Genomic DNA, 17,940 nt, shown 5'->3' on the forward strand with positions numbered 1-17,940 from the left:
TTTATTTTTCAACTTAGTTAACAAACAAAAGATAATTCAAATGTAACATTATAATCCAGGAGCATCCGCTAAGTCACTATTTTGGTAAGTAGCTTAATTAAGAGTTTATAGTATAACCGCTTATCATATAAATACTTATGTATAAGTTATTTCTATAACAAAAGCTAAAATCAAGTCAAATTATTTTCCTATAAGATGTTTTCATAAACAATCTTAGAAAGCTTATGGAAATAAGATGAAAGAAACTTATTAGCATGTCATAAGTTGTTGTTTCCATAAGTCTCTTAAATCTCTTTCTCAATTAGGCTACAAAAACGTTTATAAGAATAGATTATAAACTATAAGTTTAAATATGTTTTTAATCTATGCAAATATGCACTTTTATTTTTTTAGTCCCCATAAAAATATTTTTTATTTTTAGTCCTTGCAAATATATAATATTTTGTTTTAGTTCTTGCAAAATATGTTCACGTTGAAGTTGATCCATGTAATATTCCTTTTAGTCCTTACTTTGAAGGACTAAAATCAAATATTCGCCATATTACAAGGATCAACTTAAAATAAATTAATTTTGCAGGAACTAAAACAAAACACCAAAGACCTAAAACAAAAAATGGTTAATTTATAAGGACTAAAAACAAATGAAATACTCTTCCGGGGTACGATGCTTTGAATTTTATTGTTTATTTTCTTTCATGGTCATGATTTGCTATATTTTGGCTTGTTGTCACTAGAGTCGTTCCTCAAATTTTGAAAAGTTTACGTATTTTTTATAGGGTCTTGTTAACGTGTCTTAATGGTACATGTTAAGATATCACAATATAGAAACTCAACATTTAATAATACAAGAAATTAAATGCTTCAAAAATTAAAATGCACAAATTAACATTTAATAATTTTTATTTTTGTTTCCTTAACATGTATCTTAAGCAATGTTTTAAGAACCGGACCGGAAGTCGAACCGTTGTGACCATCGGTTCAAGGTTCAACCAGTCGGACCGGTTCAACCGTTATTGAACCGTTTACATTGAACCGTTCATATAATTTTATTATAATAACAAAATATAATAGAATTTTTTTTTTCTCTATAACAAACTAACAAAACACAACTTAAGAAAGTAATAAATAAATAAATATTAAATAAAATAAAAAGAATAATACTTAGCTCAACAATAAGCCCAATTTATTAGTGAAAAAAGAACATACTTGACCCAAACCCATTTACTAAACCCTAAATATAAATATCTAATCTAGTCTTAGTATATATACAATACAAACAATATGCAAATGTAATCAGCCGTCACTTCATCTTTCTCTTCTCACGTGAGATTTTTTTTTTTTCTTTTTCTTTCTTATTTTTTATTGGGACATCATTTCTTACATCTCTTCTTCAAGCTCAATCTTGTTCTTTTTCTCTCTTTTCTTTATCTTCTTCAAGCAAATCTCTCTCTTTTCTTTTACTTTTTTAAACAAATCAATTACTTTTATTTGTATAAAAGCAAAGGAAAAGAAAATTGAATCTTTCTGATCTCTGTATTTCTTTTCTATGTCTGGATTTTTTTACAACTCTGTTAATTAATTATGTAAAAGACAAAGACAAATCTTAATCAATGTATAAAAGGAAAAAAAAAATCTTGGCAAAAAAAGAGCGTGAAAAGATACTGAAAAATAGGGAAAAAATGTTTTTTTTTTTTTAAAGCTAGATTCCGAACCGGCCGGTTTTTTAAAACCGCCTCCGGTTCGACGGTTTGAGCGGTTCAGGACGGTTCGTACCGGTTTCAAGCGGTTTTTTTCCGGTTCTGCAGACTACTGGTTCTCAGCACTAGTCCGGACCGCTGCTGTGTCCGATTCCCGGTTGAACCGGCCGGTCCGATCCGATTCTTAAAACATTGATCTTAAGTACAAAACATGCACGCACGCATTCACACTATGTTATAAATTTGGTACCAAAAACAAGAAGAATGTCATGTGGATCAAGTAGGGCATCATATGATCGATCGTCATGGTACTATTGGGTGATTGGGATGATTTTGCTGCCATTGACATTCCATCGGTACATAAATCGATTTAAAAACATATAGAATTTAGATGCCAAGTTTGAATTTTAGATTAATAGGAAAATAATTTTATTTGTCACAAACTTAATAATTAGAGACACTATCAGTACGCTAATAATTGGAATGAACTCAAATTATAGCACTTGTGTGTTTGTTTCAGAGTTGTAAAATTTATTCCCGAGAATAGGAGGCTGGAAATAAATATACCTATGTTTGTTATAAAGGAATACAAATTTATTCCTTGGAACAAATTATACCCGGGAGAGTTTTTTTCCCATGAAGAGGGGAGTTTTATTCCCAAGTGATAATGGTGGGAACTTTTATTCCCATGTATATGGTAATAATTTTTTGTGTGCAAAAGACTTTGCTATCCCCACCAAGCCCACTAACTCCATTACATGACTTCATGTACACATTATTTGTAAGAAAGGAAAGAAAAAAAAAACTACCCTGTGTGCACGTTTATTTTTATTTTTTGTTACATAAAGTTTTATTAATTAATTAGAAAAAACAAACATTTTATTAATATGCAGAGTTAAAATCAATGAATTCAAATAAAACCAGTCTAAAAGTATAAATAATTCAAAAAAAAACATTTAATGAAAAATATAAATTATCATCCTCCTTATTTTACTTTTGCATATTTAATTTATAAGTTTAATTTGTAAAAAATTTGTCACTAAAAATATAAATTATCAATTATAATTTTTTTAAATGTATAGTAAAGAAATAATAGGGGCATTTTAGGTATTTAAACAATTATTCCAAAAAATCGATTTTTATAAGCCAAACACATTTTAGTTATTCCCGGGAATTTTGAAAATTCATTCCTAGGAATTTAATGTACCATCCAAACACTTTTCTTACATTCCTTGGAAAAAGGTTCCCATACTTATATTCGAAGAAAAACTAATCCTAGGAATATTTTTTGTATCCATGAAACAAACACACCCTGAGAAATTAGAATTTCACAAGAGAGATTAATTTGAGTAAACAGTACTACAGACAAAATTACAAATTAATTAGTACTAATTAATAATTAAGTAATTAAAATGGAAATAAGAACAACAGTACTAAGCAATCAACAAGCCATAGGAGGAAGATCAAAACGCTGATGTGGTTCTTTGAAAGCACGGCTATTGAAGAAGAAGCCGAGAGCATGGCCAAGGACAGCAGCCAAGAAACTCCGCCGTTGAAAGACATCAGCACCAACATAACCAAGTAAGCTAGGCCGATCCTGAGAACATGAAGAAGTGTATGAAGCAAACGGGCAACCATAGGGTTGGTATCAGGTTTGATGAAGCGAGTATGAGAGATGAACTCAATGAGGATAGACATGGTGAAAACCATGAAAAGTGCCAATACATAATAAGCAGTATTATGAGTAGGCATGGCAATGGGGCGGGGCGGGGACGGGTTTTGCCCTCCCCAAACCCAAACCCATAAAGTTCGGGTTTCCCCAAACCCATCCCAAATTCGAGCGGGGATAAAAATGATAACCCCAAACCCATACCCAACGGGGATCGGGTATCCCCATCGGGTTTCGGGTATCCCCATTACGTCTCTTTCCACATGAATTTAGATTATATTTTAGTATTTTTTTATTAAAAAAAAAGTTAAATGTCCAAAATTATTTTCTCTCAACAATATTTTTTTAAATAAAGGAAAAAAATAGAGAAAATGGTTTGTTTAATACTCAAATTAAAATAAAAAATAAATATATGAACGTAATTTAAGAGATTGTTTAAGCGTTTCTAATTTAAAAGAGGTAAAATCTAATTTTTAGTATAAGCGGGGCGGGTTCGGGGACGGGTTCGGGGTGGGTATCAATGTACCCATTACCCGCCCCAAACCCATCTTTTGAAATCGGGGAAAACCCAAACCCGAACCCAAACCCAGTCAACTCGGGTTTTCCCCGTCAAAGCGGGTATGGTTTGGGTGGGTACCCACAGGTATGGGTTTTATTGCCATGCCTAATTATGAGAAGGAAAACCATCGAACAGATTCAAATTTTGTGTGTTGTGCAAAGTTTGTCCATTTTTTTATATAAGTATTAAACATGCAAGCGTGCGCGCGTGCGCACACACGATGGAGTCATGTGCAACCGCACCTCCAGCACATCTTCAAGGTCACCCTTGAACACCACAAACAATCTATTTATTTTCCTAATTTCATATTTATTGAGTTTTCATCTTTCTAGTTGTACAATTAAGGCCCATTTAATGGCAAAGTGTCACTCGAATTTCTTCGATTTTTTTTTGTATGTTAGTGTTTTACACAAGAAAATAACATTCATATTATATACTCGGATGAGGTTATCAAGGCTCCAACAATTTCAATTGAGAAAACTCTATTTTAAACAGACTTGATATGTCGTGACCTTTCGATAAACAAATTATCATCAATTCTTGATGGGTTTAAAGTGTAGCTTCATATATATATATATATATATATATATATATATATATATATATATATATATGAGTCAGGATCCGTTGACACCAACTAGTTTGACACCAAATGTTACACCTCTCAATAACGTTTTAACCGATATAAATTTTATAAAATCCACCGTTGGATTGAAAGTTTACATCATATAGATCATTTGTGTAAAATTTCAGACAAATCCAAAATCATTTGACATGCTATTGAGACACATAAAGATTAACGGCATTTAAAAAAATACAAAAACCGTTAATTTTGATGTATCTCAATAACATATCAAATGATTTTGGATTTATTTGAAATTTTACACAAATGATCTATATGATGTAAACTTTCAATCCAACGGTGGATTTTATAAAATTTATATCGGTTAAAACGTTATTGAGAGGTGTAACATTTGGTGTCAAACTAGTTGGTGTCAACGGATCCTGACTCTATATATATATATATATATATATATATATATATATATATATATATAAAGAAAGAAAGGTCACATTCAATACAAGCTTAATATTATAAATCACCAAGGTACATTGTTATGGCAAAGGCAAAGCCTTAAATAAACCAAACATCTTAATAGTCAGGCCTAAATTACAAGCAAAGAAACCTATAAGAAACTACAATAATCCAAATCTAGATTAAACACACAAATGATTTATCCGTAGTCCAATTTTCCCCTGTTTTCACAAACCTAAAAATGACACTTGAAGGAGCCAAAACACGGTCTTAAATATCTATTTTAAAAAAATGGTCTTAAATAAGAGATAAATCGTAATCCATCTGCAAAGGTTTCTTGTTAATGTTTTGCAAAAAAAAAATAAAAAAATCCTTTACAGATGAATTATGGTTTATCTCATGCAAGTTTTTGACTGTATCAGCTTTTCATAGAGGATCTATCTAAACAAAAACCTCACTAATACCAACATCAGTGAATTGGCAAAACCATGATGTTCTTAAGTGTGCCATGGATCAATCAAAACCCATTCTTGCATCACGCTTGCTAACTGGGCTAATGGTTCTCCACAAATTAAACCAAGAATCCACACAGGTAGCACGAAACTGGTGACAGCAAGGAAGAATCCTGAGCTTCTCTCCAACGCAACAGTCTTCAAGGCAGATGGCACATGTGTGGTCAGGTGTAACATTAGCTTCTTGAGTTTGTAACAAAGTTTTCTTAAGATCATCGATCCCATTTGAGTCTACTTTTTCATCTGCAGACCAAGACTTCTCCATTAAACCTGCAAAAAGAAATTTCAAAACAAAATTATATTTCATCAGTGTATTTTGAGATTGAAAAACTTAACAAATATATGGAGCTGCAACTCTAGCACAATCGCATTGTTTGCTTAACGAACACAAAAAGACACACAATGACACAATATAGGGATTTGGAGTTGTCACGGTCACAAATCTCATGCATTCACGCAATCATGATCCAACGACTACCAATATACTAATTGCGCGAATGTGGGATTTGTGATGGCAGGGAATCAAAATCCAATAAATAGTTAAGAGTATTATTATACGAAAAGACAAATAATTTCATCAAAATTTATTAGTTTTCTTAGTATATGTAAATAACCTTAAAACGACAATGAAAAAGTCACAGACACAAAGAGTGAACATTTTATGAATCTAATAGTTTAACCAATCTTTATGGAGGAAGCATGGGAAGAATCATGGAAAACACAAACACAGGAGCATAAAATAAGTAGAGCTTACCGAAACTAGTTTTCCCTTTAGCCATAATCTCCAGATATCTCCTTAATAGAATAAATGATAAACATGAGTTGCCTTGACCAAGTAAAGACCATTCTCGTTGATTGTCCCACCGATAACCTGTTCACCACATGCGTGCAATGTTCTCAGTTATGTCACATACTCTCTTAATTACTATTATTTCATATCTAATTAATCATAACTAAAAAGTTACACAATATGAACACAATACCTTATCTCCTGGAATTTTATTAACAGGTCTTGATTCACCTGTGATCATGCTTTCATTTGCACGGCTTTTCCCTTTTATAACAATACTATCAACAGGAATTTTAGCACCAGGAACAATCTTAATTATGTCATTCTTTTGTATTATGTGTATATATTCTGTGTGCACTATTACCCTTTTTCGCACAATGAAATGAAAAGGGTAATGGTGTACACGAAATAGGACTTAAAAGAACCGGATAACGTATTTTTCCAAAATAGGATTAAATCATTATTCACATAATACCTTTTGCCAACAATGAACTGAACAGGAGTACTAAGGATCCATCTTAAGAACAACCCAAGAGTGAACATCTTATGAATCTTATAGTTTAACCAATCACCATATGGATGAAGCATGGGAAGAATCATGGAAAACACAGACACAGGGACAGAAAATAAGAGGCTTAACAAAACTTGGTTTCTGTTCATATGAATTTCATTCGCTTTGTTCATGTCATTCGTTTAACTTAAAACAAGTTCTGCTCCAAAGTCAGAATCTTCGACAGCTTCAATTATTTGGTTAGTATCGAGGTGTTTTGCCTCTTCTAAGGCTAAACAATGGTTTCTTAAGATCATCGATTTCATTCGCGTCTATTTTTTCATCTTGGGACCAAGACTTTGTTGCTCCTACAAAAAGAACTCAAAGAAAAACAGCTATACATAAGATCCAATCCACCACCTTCACACACTGGTGTGGTTCATAACAAAACCATGACAGACAACAACATCACCAAAGTTACATACTTAAAACAAATACAAGGTAAACAACAACACTCGGGAACAACAAAACATACACAGACACAGTACCTGGTCCCAAAACTCCACCTAAACTGTCAAATCTGGCGCAGAACAGCAGCGAAAACATAGGACAGGGCGATGAAGCAACCAAACTAGGTGATAAAGTAGCAGCAAACAATGAAGATGTAACTGTATATACCAGGTGTAAGTGTAACATTACATGAGCTTGTTGAGTTTGTAACAAAGATTTCATAAGATCATGATCCCATTCACGTCTATTTTCCATGTGAACACGAAAATAGGCATGAATGGAATCGATGATCTTAAGAAACCTTTGAGTTTCACAAACCTATTCATGAATGGAATCGATTTTTTTCACAAACCTATTATTAATTAACAGTGAATTTATAGTACATTTGCTTATGTATTGCACTGTACTACTGTAGTACATTTGTACTCCTCTTCACAATATTGTAGTACATTTGTACTACACCTCACATTTCATCTTCTCCTGTTGTGTCTCCTGTGAAATTTACAGCCGTTGGATTAATCTAAGGATGAGTGAAAAAAATAATAATAATGAAATGAAAATAATAAACAATGAGAGGGAGATATATGCGACGGTGACGACAACGTACAAGTGTGGAGGAGCCAGCCACTTCGTTGTTTGCTCACGACGGCGGTGTGGGCTGAGAATGGATCACCGCGTTCACTGTTCACGTTGATTTTCAAGCTTCTTTTCCGTTTATGTTTTTATCGATAGAAAATTTTGTGCAAGGTAAAGGAGGTGAGATCTCAGGAAAAAAAAATTGATGATAATGGTTAACGATCAAAGAGAATAATAATTTTTGATATCACAATTTACGAGATAAATAGGGATGACAATTGGTAAGGTATGGGTAGGGTACTATAGTACTCATTCCCATACTCACGGATTGAAAAAATACGCGTATCCATTCTCATACCCGCGTGAGTAACAACTTTTTTCCCTTCTCCATACCCAATAGGTACCTAGGTACTCATACCCATACTCGTTACCCGCATTTTTATTAAAAATAAATTGATCAATTATAAAATATCATATAATTTTAACAGAATTAAAAAAAAAATAAAGATTTTAATATTAACTAATAAAAATTATAAACAAAATTATTACTAACCTTACGTTAAAGTTCATATTTATGTTAAATATTCACATTATTTTTATATTATGTTATAAATAAACATTTTTATTAAAAATATGTAATAGTTTAGTAGAGTTGTATTATTTTAAATTGATTTACATATATTATAATATACTAATATAAATAAAATAAATAAATATATGCGGGTATGGGGTGGGTGGGTACTAAGGTACCCGTACCCGCACTCATACCCGTTCATTTTTACGGGTAATTACTCATACCCGTGTCCGTACCAAAAATGCGGGTTTTTACCCTATCCGTTGTGGGTAATTTTTGCGAGTACCCTCTGGATATAGGTCAAATTGTCATTCCTAGAGATAAAATTTTCATATTTATATGTTTAACTAAGTGTTCCGGGACGCTATTTAACATTTTCTTTTAAATTTTAATAAAAAAATCAAACGATTAAAATTAAAAAATTATCGTAGAACGATTACAATTTGATCTATCTATAACAATATATAAAGGGGATAGGGGAGTTTGAGCTGGCGTTTTATTGGTTCATTTTGCCCTTCACTATAATTTGAAATAACACTTAACAATAATACCAACAATACCCTTGATTTTTTTAGTAGCAACAATTTTTTTTTTATTGACAAACTCACAATAATATAAGACATATTTTTTTTTTTTACATAAGTTAGACACAGACAGGCACGGAACGGACTTGCCCGCTAGGATATATAACATGGCAAAGAAAAAATGAAAAATGAAGAGGTACGAATGATTGTGATGGGCGAAAGAAAAAAGGGAACACTAAAATTGGGAGAAAAACTAAATACTAAAGTTTTCTCATTTTTTTTCTTTTAAGTAGTTAGAAATTTCGGCGTCAATAAGTGGAATATCTCAAGTTCAAAGCTCAACTACCGCACATATAATGTGATGTCGTGATTAAAACTTAAAAAAAAAAAAAAAGCTAGACTTAATTTTATTAGATGTAGTTTATTCATTTTTTATTAATCCTCTACTTTTAGGGAAAGAAATCCGGTAATTCGAAGTTCGGCTATGAAATAAATAAACTCTGATTAAAAATTGTTTCTATTAAAAATTAAACCCGAATTCATTCGAACAATTCATCTTAAGAAAAGCTCGTTAATATTCAATATCATGGATAGATACAATTTATTTATATCTAAGAATAAATTATTTGTTTAACCAAATTTACAAAACATGTGTTCTAGAGGTAAGCAAGTGAGAATACATCCTAATGTGAGTTAGTCGAATATTTTTTGAGGTTGAAGAATATTGAATCTAAAATATGTAACTATTTTCTTGTCGAAAAAAAAGTTACATATCAATGTAACTAGAATATGTAACTTTCTACGTTAATTTCATATCAATGTCACTTATTGACTTTTTGTAAATAATCTTAAAACGACGGTGAAAAAGTCACAGAAACAAAGAGTGAACATTTTATGAATCTTATAGTTTAACCAATCACCATATGGAGGAAGCATGGGAAGAAGCATGGAAAACATCAGCATGGAACTTGTCTCAAAGAAATCTTATCCTTGAAATGTGTTTGAAGTCAGTGTTCTAATTACAACATATACTGAATAAAAATAAGCAGCATTAGTTCCAAGTGCAACCACCACATCCATGTTAGCTCACTGTAACTTTATGTTTTTTTTTGAGTAAAACGTGCTTATAGCATTTCATTGATCAAAATGTGCTCAATACAATACAGTATTTCAACCAATACTTTATGTAACTTTATGTTTTGTCAAGTCCATTTGAACATGATTCACACCGGACTATATTTTCAAATGCACTCTGTTCCATATCATTCCTTGAACTAACAAGTTCTGCTTCAAACCCGGAATCTTCTACAACTTCAATTATTTTGTTGGCATTAATGAGCTTAGGATCAAAGAGTACTTTTGCTTCCTCTAAGGCTAAACCAACTACTGCCTTTTTTACACCTTCAACCATTTGAAAAGCATGCTCAACAGATTGAGAACAACTTGTGCAAGTCATTCCCTTAATATTGATTCGGCATTCGGATGTTTTTTTCCCATTCAGCTCATTAACATCAACTCCAGTTTCTTCTATTGTTTCTTTTATTTTGTTTGCCTACAATATATTTGGATCAGAAATATCAGAACTTTATGAAGAGAATTACATGTATCAAAACTCTTCTAACTTTAGAATAAAAAATTTGTTTATTTGAGGTGTAAGTGTACCTGGTGTAATATCTTCTTGAATCTGCAACAATGGTTTCTTAAGATCATCGATTCCATTCGTGTCTATTGTTTCATCTTGGGACCAAGACTTTGTTGCTCCTACAAAAAAAAACTCAAAAAAAGATAGGTTAGAAAAACAATATTCTAATTCCTAGTGGTTTTTTAAGATTAGCAACTTAACAAGCCTTTGAAACAACTCATTGTTGTTCAATAATAGCAAAACCTTAGGGAACACAAACACACACACACACAAAGTATATATACACACACCAAATCTAAAATTTGAAAGTATATGCTATTGGGCACCACATCTCGGCGTGTAAATGGCTTCAGCCACCTAAGATGGAACAAAAGCAAGATCACAGGAAGAAGGAGACTTCCGAGGCTGTTCACAAAGTGATAAAAAAGGAGTATGTTGCTAAGGTTAAGAATCAATCTGAGGAAATAATTCACAATAAACCTGTGGCTGTTTCTGTACCGTTGCAGCAGAGTCCAATAATTATGGTTGCAGAAGGAAAGAAACCAATGGTGATACCGACAGAACTCGCCACACACCCTCATAGTGGTGATGGCGTTGCTATGGCTGCGACTACAAAGGCTTCATCTTCGTTTAGCTTTGCTTTACAAAATGTAACCGACGAAATCGTCCACGATGAGATTTTGAATGATGCTGCTGTTATACATATGATAGAGAACAAGAAGAAGGAGAATACACCTACTCATAATACTTCTAAGGCTGCGGCTACTGCACCTGAGATGCCGGGGCAAACCGATAATAAAAAGATGCACACACCCGAGCTTAGGGTCTCCACGCATTCACCTGTTTTAGAACCGGTACAAAACTGTGAATTGGAACAGCATACGACAGTCAGTGCAGCATCGGACTCATGGGAGGAAAACATGATTATTATGGAAGATCACAATGAGGCGGAAGGTACCACACAAGTCCAGGAAACTCCTCCTTATCTTAGAGACACACGGAACAAAGATCTGCCGTTAGTAGCTCAGCATGATATTAAGAATATTCGTAAAGCTTGGGCAGATGTGACAGAACAAGACCAACCTTAAATTAGCATGTAGTGCTGGCCAATCTTATTAGACCCGGTCTAAGGGTGCTCCTCCACATCATTCCTAATGAAGCTCCTCTTTTGGAACATTCGGAGCATTGGCAACCCGGAATCAAAAGTTGCCTTGAAGAATATATATCATTCATACAGACCGGAATTCATATTTATCGCAGAACCGATGATTGTTATTGAGAAAACACAGATGTGGTATTGGAAGAGCTTAAATATGTTGAGTTATAGTGTAAATAATAGGGACCATCTTCCACCTAATCTTTGGGCCTTGTGGAGTCATGCTCACAAGCCTCGTATGATTTTTGCTTCGGAACAATGCATTGTTTTGGAATTGCTAATTAATCAGACTTTAATTTATATAGCAGCAGTATACGCTAGCACATCTTATTTGACACGCAGAAAATTATGGGCAGACTTGACTCGTCTTCAAGCTGACTTCATAAGACCGTGAGAAAGTTAGGTACAGATGATATATATCTAATATTACTTCAGTTGTGCTCGTGGTGTACGTCAAGGGGATCCTCTTTCCCCTCTATTGTTCTGTCTTGTGGAAGAAATGCTTAGTAGGTGTTTGTCTAATGCCCAGACTAATGGCAGTCTTTTAGCCGATGCTGCTATGTAGAGGGGTCGCAGTTCCGTCTCATGTCCTTTATGCCGACGATATTATGGTCTTTTGCAAGGGTACGGAAAGAAATATTCGCTGCATCCTGAATATGGTGCATGGTCCGGACAGCTCATTAACAAGACGAAGAGCAAATTCCCGTTTGATGGTTATCACGAACTTTTCTGGGGTTTACTGCAGGCACCATTCCGTTCACTTATCTTGGATGTCCTATGTTTGTTGGTAAACTTAAGGAAATTCAGTTTCAGGCCATGGCAGATAGAATTAAAGTGAAGCTCGCAACGTGGAAAGGCTCTCTACTCTCAATTATGGGAAGAGTTCAGTTGGTGTGCTTCGGTAATTCACGGAATGCTTGTTTATTCTTTTCATGTTTATCGTTGGCCCAAGAACATGTTGAAGAAACCTGATACATGGATTGGCAACTTTGTGTGGAGCGGTGATATAAATACAAAGAAAATTTGCACCATCACTTGGAAAACAGTTTGTACACCTTATGAGGTTGGTGGTTTGGATGTAAGACCTCTGTCTAAGATTAACGAGTCTCTCATGTTTCTTCTTTGTCGGAAGATGCTGTCTAGCAAGGACCAATGGGCGATTCTTTGTGGCGCTCACTATTTTAAGAATGGTACACCGACTAAAACCTTCCTTCGTTCTTCTATATGGCATGGTCTTAAACATCATTATGCAGCTGTCATTGATCATTCATTATGGCTCATTGGAAAAGGAGATACTATCTCATATTGGAAGGATAATTGGTTAGGTGAATCATTGGTAGATCTGCTACATATCCCGCGACAGATTTTTAAGACTCTGAATTCTTCGCTTGCGGATATGCGTGTGGTTGATCGAATTTCTGCGGTAACACTTCCAGATCAGCAGTTCGATGACAGATTTGTTTGGAAGGACTCGGTAGACGGAATTTTGACATCAAAACTTGCGTATCAGTTCCTCTTTCCACACCAGCGAATAATTGGACAGTCCCTATCTGGTTTAACCATATTCCCTCATCCAATTCATTTGTAGTTTGGCGATGTTTGCATGAGGAAATGCCTACCGATGAAAATTTGATGAAACGTGTTAGAAGTCCCACATTGGCTAGAGATATGGTAAAGATAGCCTTTATAAGTGTAGTGCAAACCTCAACTCTCAAGCTAGCTTTTGTGGTTGAGTATAGGCCTCCCAAATTCTAACACCCGTTGTTGTTGATTTCATGTTCCAGCCTGTTCAGTTTTGGAATGGTAAAGATAGCCTTTATAAGTTTAGTGCAAACCTCAACTCTCAAGCTAGCTTTTGTGGTTGAGTATAGGCCTCTCAAATTTTAATAAAACGCGGGTGCACGATAGTTTCTACTGAAGTATTTGTGTTTTATGCATGGCCTCTGCTGAGACCAGTTCCCATATTTTTCTCCATTGCCCGTTTGCAGCTGCACTATGGATATGGTTGGACAATATTTTTAATCATCACTTTGATATTACAACGTTCAACACAGTTTTTACGAGTTGCCATCAAGCTTGGGACGACCAGATTTTTGACCTTGCTACAGCCGCCATTATCCATTTTTTCCATACTATATGGATGGCACGAAATGGTATCCGTTTTAATAACGCATCTATTTCATTACATGCTGCACAAATGAAAATAAAAACGTTCATTGTGAATAGTGCTGCACTCATGAAAAGCTGGTCTAGCAAGTCGAGCGCAAAACTGTCAATTCTGCAGACGTTACAGGTGCCAATTCAGCTTAAAGACGTGCCTACAATCAGTTTGGTACTGTGGAAAGTGCCGAGTATCCTCTGGATTAAGGTAAATACTGATGGTTCTTTCTTGCACAATTCCTCGGCTTGCGGAGGTAATTTCCGCGACCATTCTGCCAACCATTTTGGCAGTTTTGCAGCTAAACTCCAACACGATTCTGTGTTGCATACAGAGTTTATGGGAATGATTATCGCCCTAGAGAACGCTAGCATACATGGTTGGAATAATATATGGTTGGAGAGCGATTCTAAAGTTGCGTTGAGCGCCATCACGAATATGGATATTGTGCCATGGACTTTAAGAAATCGTTGGAGTAGCTGCGTTGATAAACTCGCTAACCATGGTCATAGTTTGTTATCCTCGGTCCTCACACCTTAAGATGACAAAAGAACACTCACCATTGGAACAAAAACCTTTTAAATATCATCTGCAAGCTTCTAGACTGGCGCTCTTCCAAGTTGAGCAGCTTCTACAAGTTGAACAATTTGAGAAAGTGCAGTCTCAGATCCAGCATGAGTTTCCCTGACCAGTAAACAACCATTCTCATTGATTGTACCACTGATAACCTGTTCACCAGATTAGTGCAATGTTCCCAGTTATGTCACATACTCTCGTAATTACTATTATTTCATATCTAATTAATCATAACTAAAAAGTTACACAATATGAACACAATACCTTATCTCCTGGAATTTTATTAACAGGTCTTGATTCACCTGTGATCATGCTTTCATTTGCACGGCTTTTCCCTTTTATAACAATACTATCAACAGGAATTTTAGCACCAGGAACAATCTTAATTATGTCATTCTTTTGTATTATGTGTATATATTCTGTGTGCACTATTACCCTTTTTCGCACAATGAAATGAAAAGGGTAATGGTGTACACGAAATAGGACTTAAAAGAACCGGATAACGTATTTTTCCAAAATAGGATTAAATCATTATTCACATAATACCTTTTGCCAACAATGAACTGAACAGGAGTACTAAGGATCCATCTTAAGAACAACCCAAGAGTGAACATCTTATGAATATAGTTTAACCAATCACCATATGGATGAAGCATGGGAAGAATCATGGAAAACACAGACACAGGGACAGAAAATAAGAGGCTTAACAAAACTTGGTTTCTGTTCATATGAATTTCATTCACTTTGTTCATGTCATTCGTTTAACTTATAACAAGTTCTGCTCCAAAGTCAGAATCTTCGACAGCTTCAATTATTTGGTTAGTATCGAGGAGTTTTGCCTCCTCTAAGGCTAAACAATGGTTTCTTAAGATCATCGATTCCATTCGTGTCTATTTTTTCATCTTGGGACCAAGACTTTGTTGCTCCTACAAAAAGAACTCAAAGAAACATAGGTTAGAAAACAAAATTCTAATATTCCTCGTTGTTTCTTAAGATTAACAACTTAACAAACCTTTGAAACAGCTCATTGTTGTTCAATAGTAGCAAAACCTTAGCGAACACAAAAACACACACACTGACACAATATATACACAGACCAAATCTAAAATTTGAAAGTATATGTTTCATGTATGTCAATTTGAAATAAATCTTGAGAGAATAACCAACGCCTAATTTTCTGCTGCACCTTCTACTCAATACTCACGCTTACTGCATAACTAGATACCTTTCCTTTCAAATATTTCAGAATTTACAAGTCTTACATTTTCTCTATATCCACTGAAATTAAACCTTGCTCGGATAAACAAGTTGTTAAACACAAATGTGGACAATCAGCTATGAATTAAGAAATTTCTTCTCTTGATTAGATTCAGAATCATACTTGGATTTTGACAAAATTGCCTGCAGGTAAGAAGGCAATTGGTTGTACATGAATTTATAAAGTAAAATATCATGTTGATGGTACCATTAATTAAATGGCACGAGTTTAAACTTGTTGCAAAAAGCTATGAGTTGTTTGGCCTGACTCTCTTCGACATGTCATCTATTACTGGTCTCTTCCGATGGCCCCATTGAAGCTTATGTTCCTGGTGCCACCGCCATGTTATCTTCCATTAAGCATCTTCCTAAAATGGTAGGTGTTGTTTTCGGTGAAGAACATGTCGCCTTTCTTCATATTATTGGTTGATTTTGTGCTCATTCTTCATATTACAAGGTTGGAGATTGTCAATCTTCTCCACCAAGGGAAACAATTGCCCTTATAACAGTACATCCTCGCCGACCTTTATCATACCATAGACGATTTGATCACCATCCTAGCAAATAATAAGTACTCCATAATCAAATGTGTTTCCATATGGCACACTAATTAAAAATGATGTTTGTATGTTATTTTCTTCCTTTTTAGTGATAACTTGTTTGTTTATTTTCTCAACACATCAGTCCTATTGAGCATGGATATTCTCTCACTTATACTGAAAACAGATTCAATTTATAAAAATCTAAGTGTGTGTGAATAATGTTGATCATAAATTCATAATCAAAATGCATTTTTATGTTCAGTCTTACATATGAGTGTATATTGAATATTGTAAAGAAAACATAATAGGGTGGGGGTGTTAAAAATTCAAAAAGTTGAACCGAACCGCCAAACTGAATTGAATAGCAAAAATAAACCAAACTGAGCAACAGATTGACAGATCGCCAACCGAACTGAACTGGTTTAAAATAAACATAATAGGGTAGGGGTGTTAAAAAAACCGAACTGAACTTCATGTTATTGATTGAATCTGCACTTCATCAAACCTAATCTTTCGACCTAAATCAAATAAACACCGCACTAAGACAAAAAAAAAACACACCGCACAAAGACGGTAAATCACAAAAACAATCGAAAGAAGACTGAAAATACGTGGTAAACACTTATTTAACTAAAAGAGAATGAAAAACAATGCGGAGGGATGTCAAAATTGACCCTAAAACACCCCTCTTCGGTAGATCAAGAAGAATAAGAAGAAAAGTGGTGACGGCTAAGATTTTGGAAGGAGAAATGAGAGCATAGAACTAACTTTTCCTCATGCAATCATTAAGGAAGTAAAAATGGTCATATAATGCATTCAATGCTTAAAATTTTTTTAAAAAAATAATATCATTTTTACTTAAAACTTTTGATTTTATTTCCATTTTTATTTTCTTAACTATTATCACAAATACCGTTTACCATGACAAAAAGAAATTAGATATACACATGTACACGTGTACTTTGCCAAGACCAAGTTCACCTAAAAGAAACAATTCCAAATCGGTAAAAATCATAGTATAATTAGACAGTGCAGTACAATTAAAATGTAATGCAGTACAATGCGATTTATTACCTTATTAATCCAATATTGTACTTCACAACTTCACTCTGTGTTGTATTTGTATTGTATGGCAAACCCTTCTAGTATATGAATATAGACAGAACAACGGTTCATACCAAACACAACCGCTAAAGTCATGGATATGTCGCACGGTGGAATGGATGGGATGTCAATGCCACCAAAATCATCATCAACCAATGATACTACAATGATGACGGGTCATAAGATGCACGGCATGATGATGCATATGACATTCTTTTGGGGTAAGGATGCATTGATTCTCTTCAATGGTTGGCCTGCCGGTAACACCGCTAATTATCTGTTGGCATTGTTCATGGTTTTCGCCATGTCTGTATTCATCGAGTTACTCTCCCACACCCAGTTCATCAAACCAGATTCCAATCCTACGGTGGCCGGTCTAGTTCAGACGCTTTTGCATGTTCTTAGGGTTGGATTAGCTTATTTGGTTATGCTGGCACTTATGTCTTTCAATGGTGGTGTGTTCTTGGTTGCTTTGCTTGGTCATGCTCTTGGATTTTTCTTTTGTAGCCGTGCTTTCAAAAAACCACTTCATGATAAGCCTTATGATCTTCCTCCTATGACTTGTTAA

General features: G+C 34.4%; 2 protein-coding genes across 6 annotated transcripts; one reads left to right on the plus strand and one right to left on the minus strand.

Annotated features, from left to right (window-relative positions):
- Positions 1-4,997: 4,997 nt before the first annotated feature.
- Positions 4,998-14,577, minus strand: LOC123918652 (receptor homology region, transmembrane domain- and RING domain-containing protein 2-like). 5 transcript variants are annotated; one of them, XR_006812867.1, is made up of 6 exons: positions 7,871-8,049; positions 7,302-7,755; positions 6,739-7,121; positions 6,457-6,541; positions 6,228-6,344; positions 4,998-5,743 (listed from the first exon to the last, which is right to left on the minus strand). XR_006812867.1 is itself a non-coding variant. In XM_045970736.1 (3 exons), the coding sequence occupies exons 2-3, from the start codon at positions 6,250-6,252 to the stop codon at positions 5,475-5,477; spliced, it is 294 nt and encodes a 97-aa protein (XP_045826692.1). In that variant the 5' UTR covers positions 6,253-6,289; positions 14,549-14,577; the 3' UTR covers positions 4,998-5,474. The 5 variants fall into 5 exon arrangements, 1 of the variants encoding a protein (XP_045826692.1); XR_006812869.1 differs by having other exon boundaries at positions 6,739-7,755; positions 7,871-8,075; XR_006812866.1 differs by having other exon boundaries at positions 6,457-7,121.
- Positions 14,578-17,466: 2,889 nt separating this feature from the next.
- LOC123914728 (copper transporter 6-like) lies at positions 17,467-17,940 on the plus strand. The gene has a single exon (XM_045965907.1). It carries the CDS (start codon positions 17,467-17,469, stop codon positions 17,938-17,940), a length of 474 nt encoding a protein of 157 aa, XP_045821863.1.

This window comes from Trifolium pratense, linkage group LG3 (assembly GCF_020283565.1).
Source record: "Trifolium pratense cultivar HEN17-A07 linkage group LG3, ARS_RC_1.1, whole genome shotgun sequence".
Taxonomy (NCBI): domain Eukaryota; kingdom Viridiplantae; phylum Streptophyta; class Magnoliopsida; order Fabales; family Fabaceae; genus Trifolium; species Trifolium pratense.

Bases quoted from the DNA above. Each gene is read 5' to 3' on its own strand.
- LOC123918652 (XM_045970736.1), bottom strand. From the start codon at position 6,252: ATGGCTAAAGGGAAAACTAGTTTCG. The intron at 5,744-6,227 runs GTAAGCTCTACT...TTCTTTTTGCAG, and splicing joins TAAAGGGAAAACTAGTTTCG to GTTTAATGGAGAAGTCTTGG.
- LOC123914728 (XM_045965907.1), top strand. From the start codon at position 17,467: ATGGATATGTCGCACGGTGGAATGGATGGGATGTCAATGCCACCAAAA.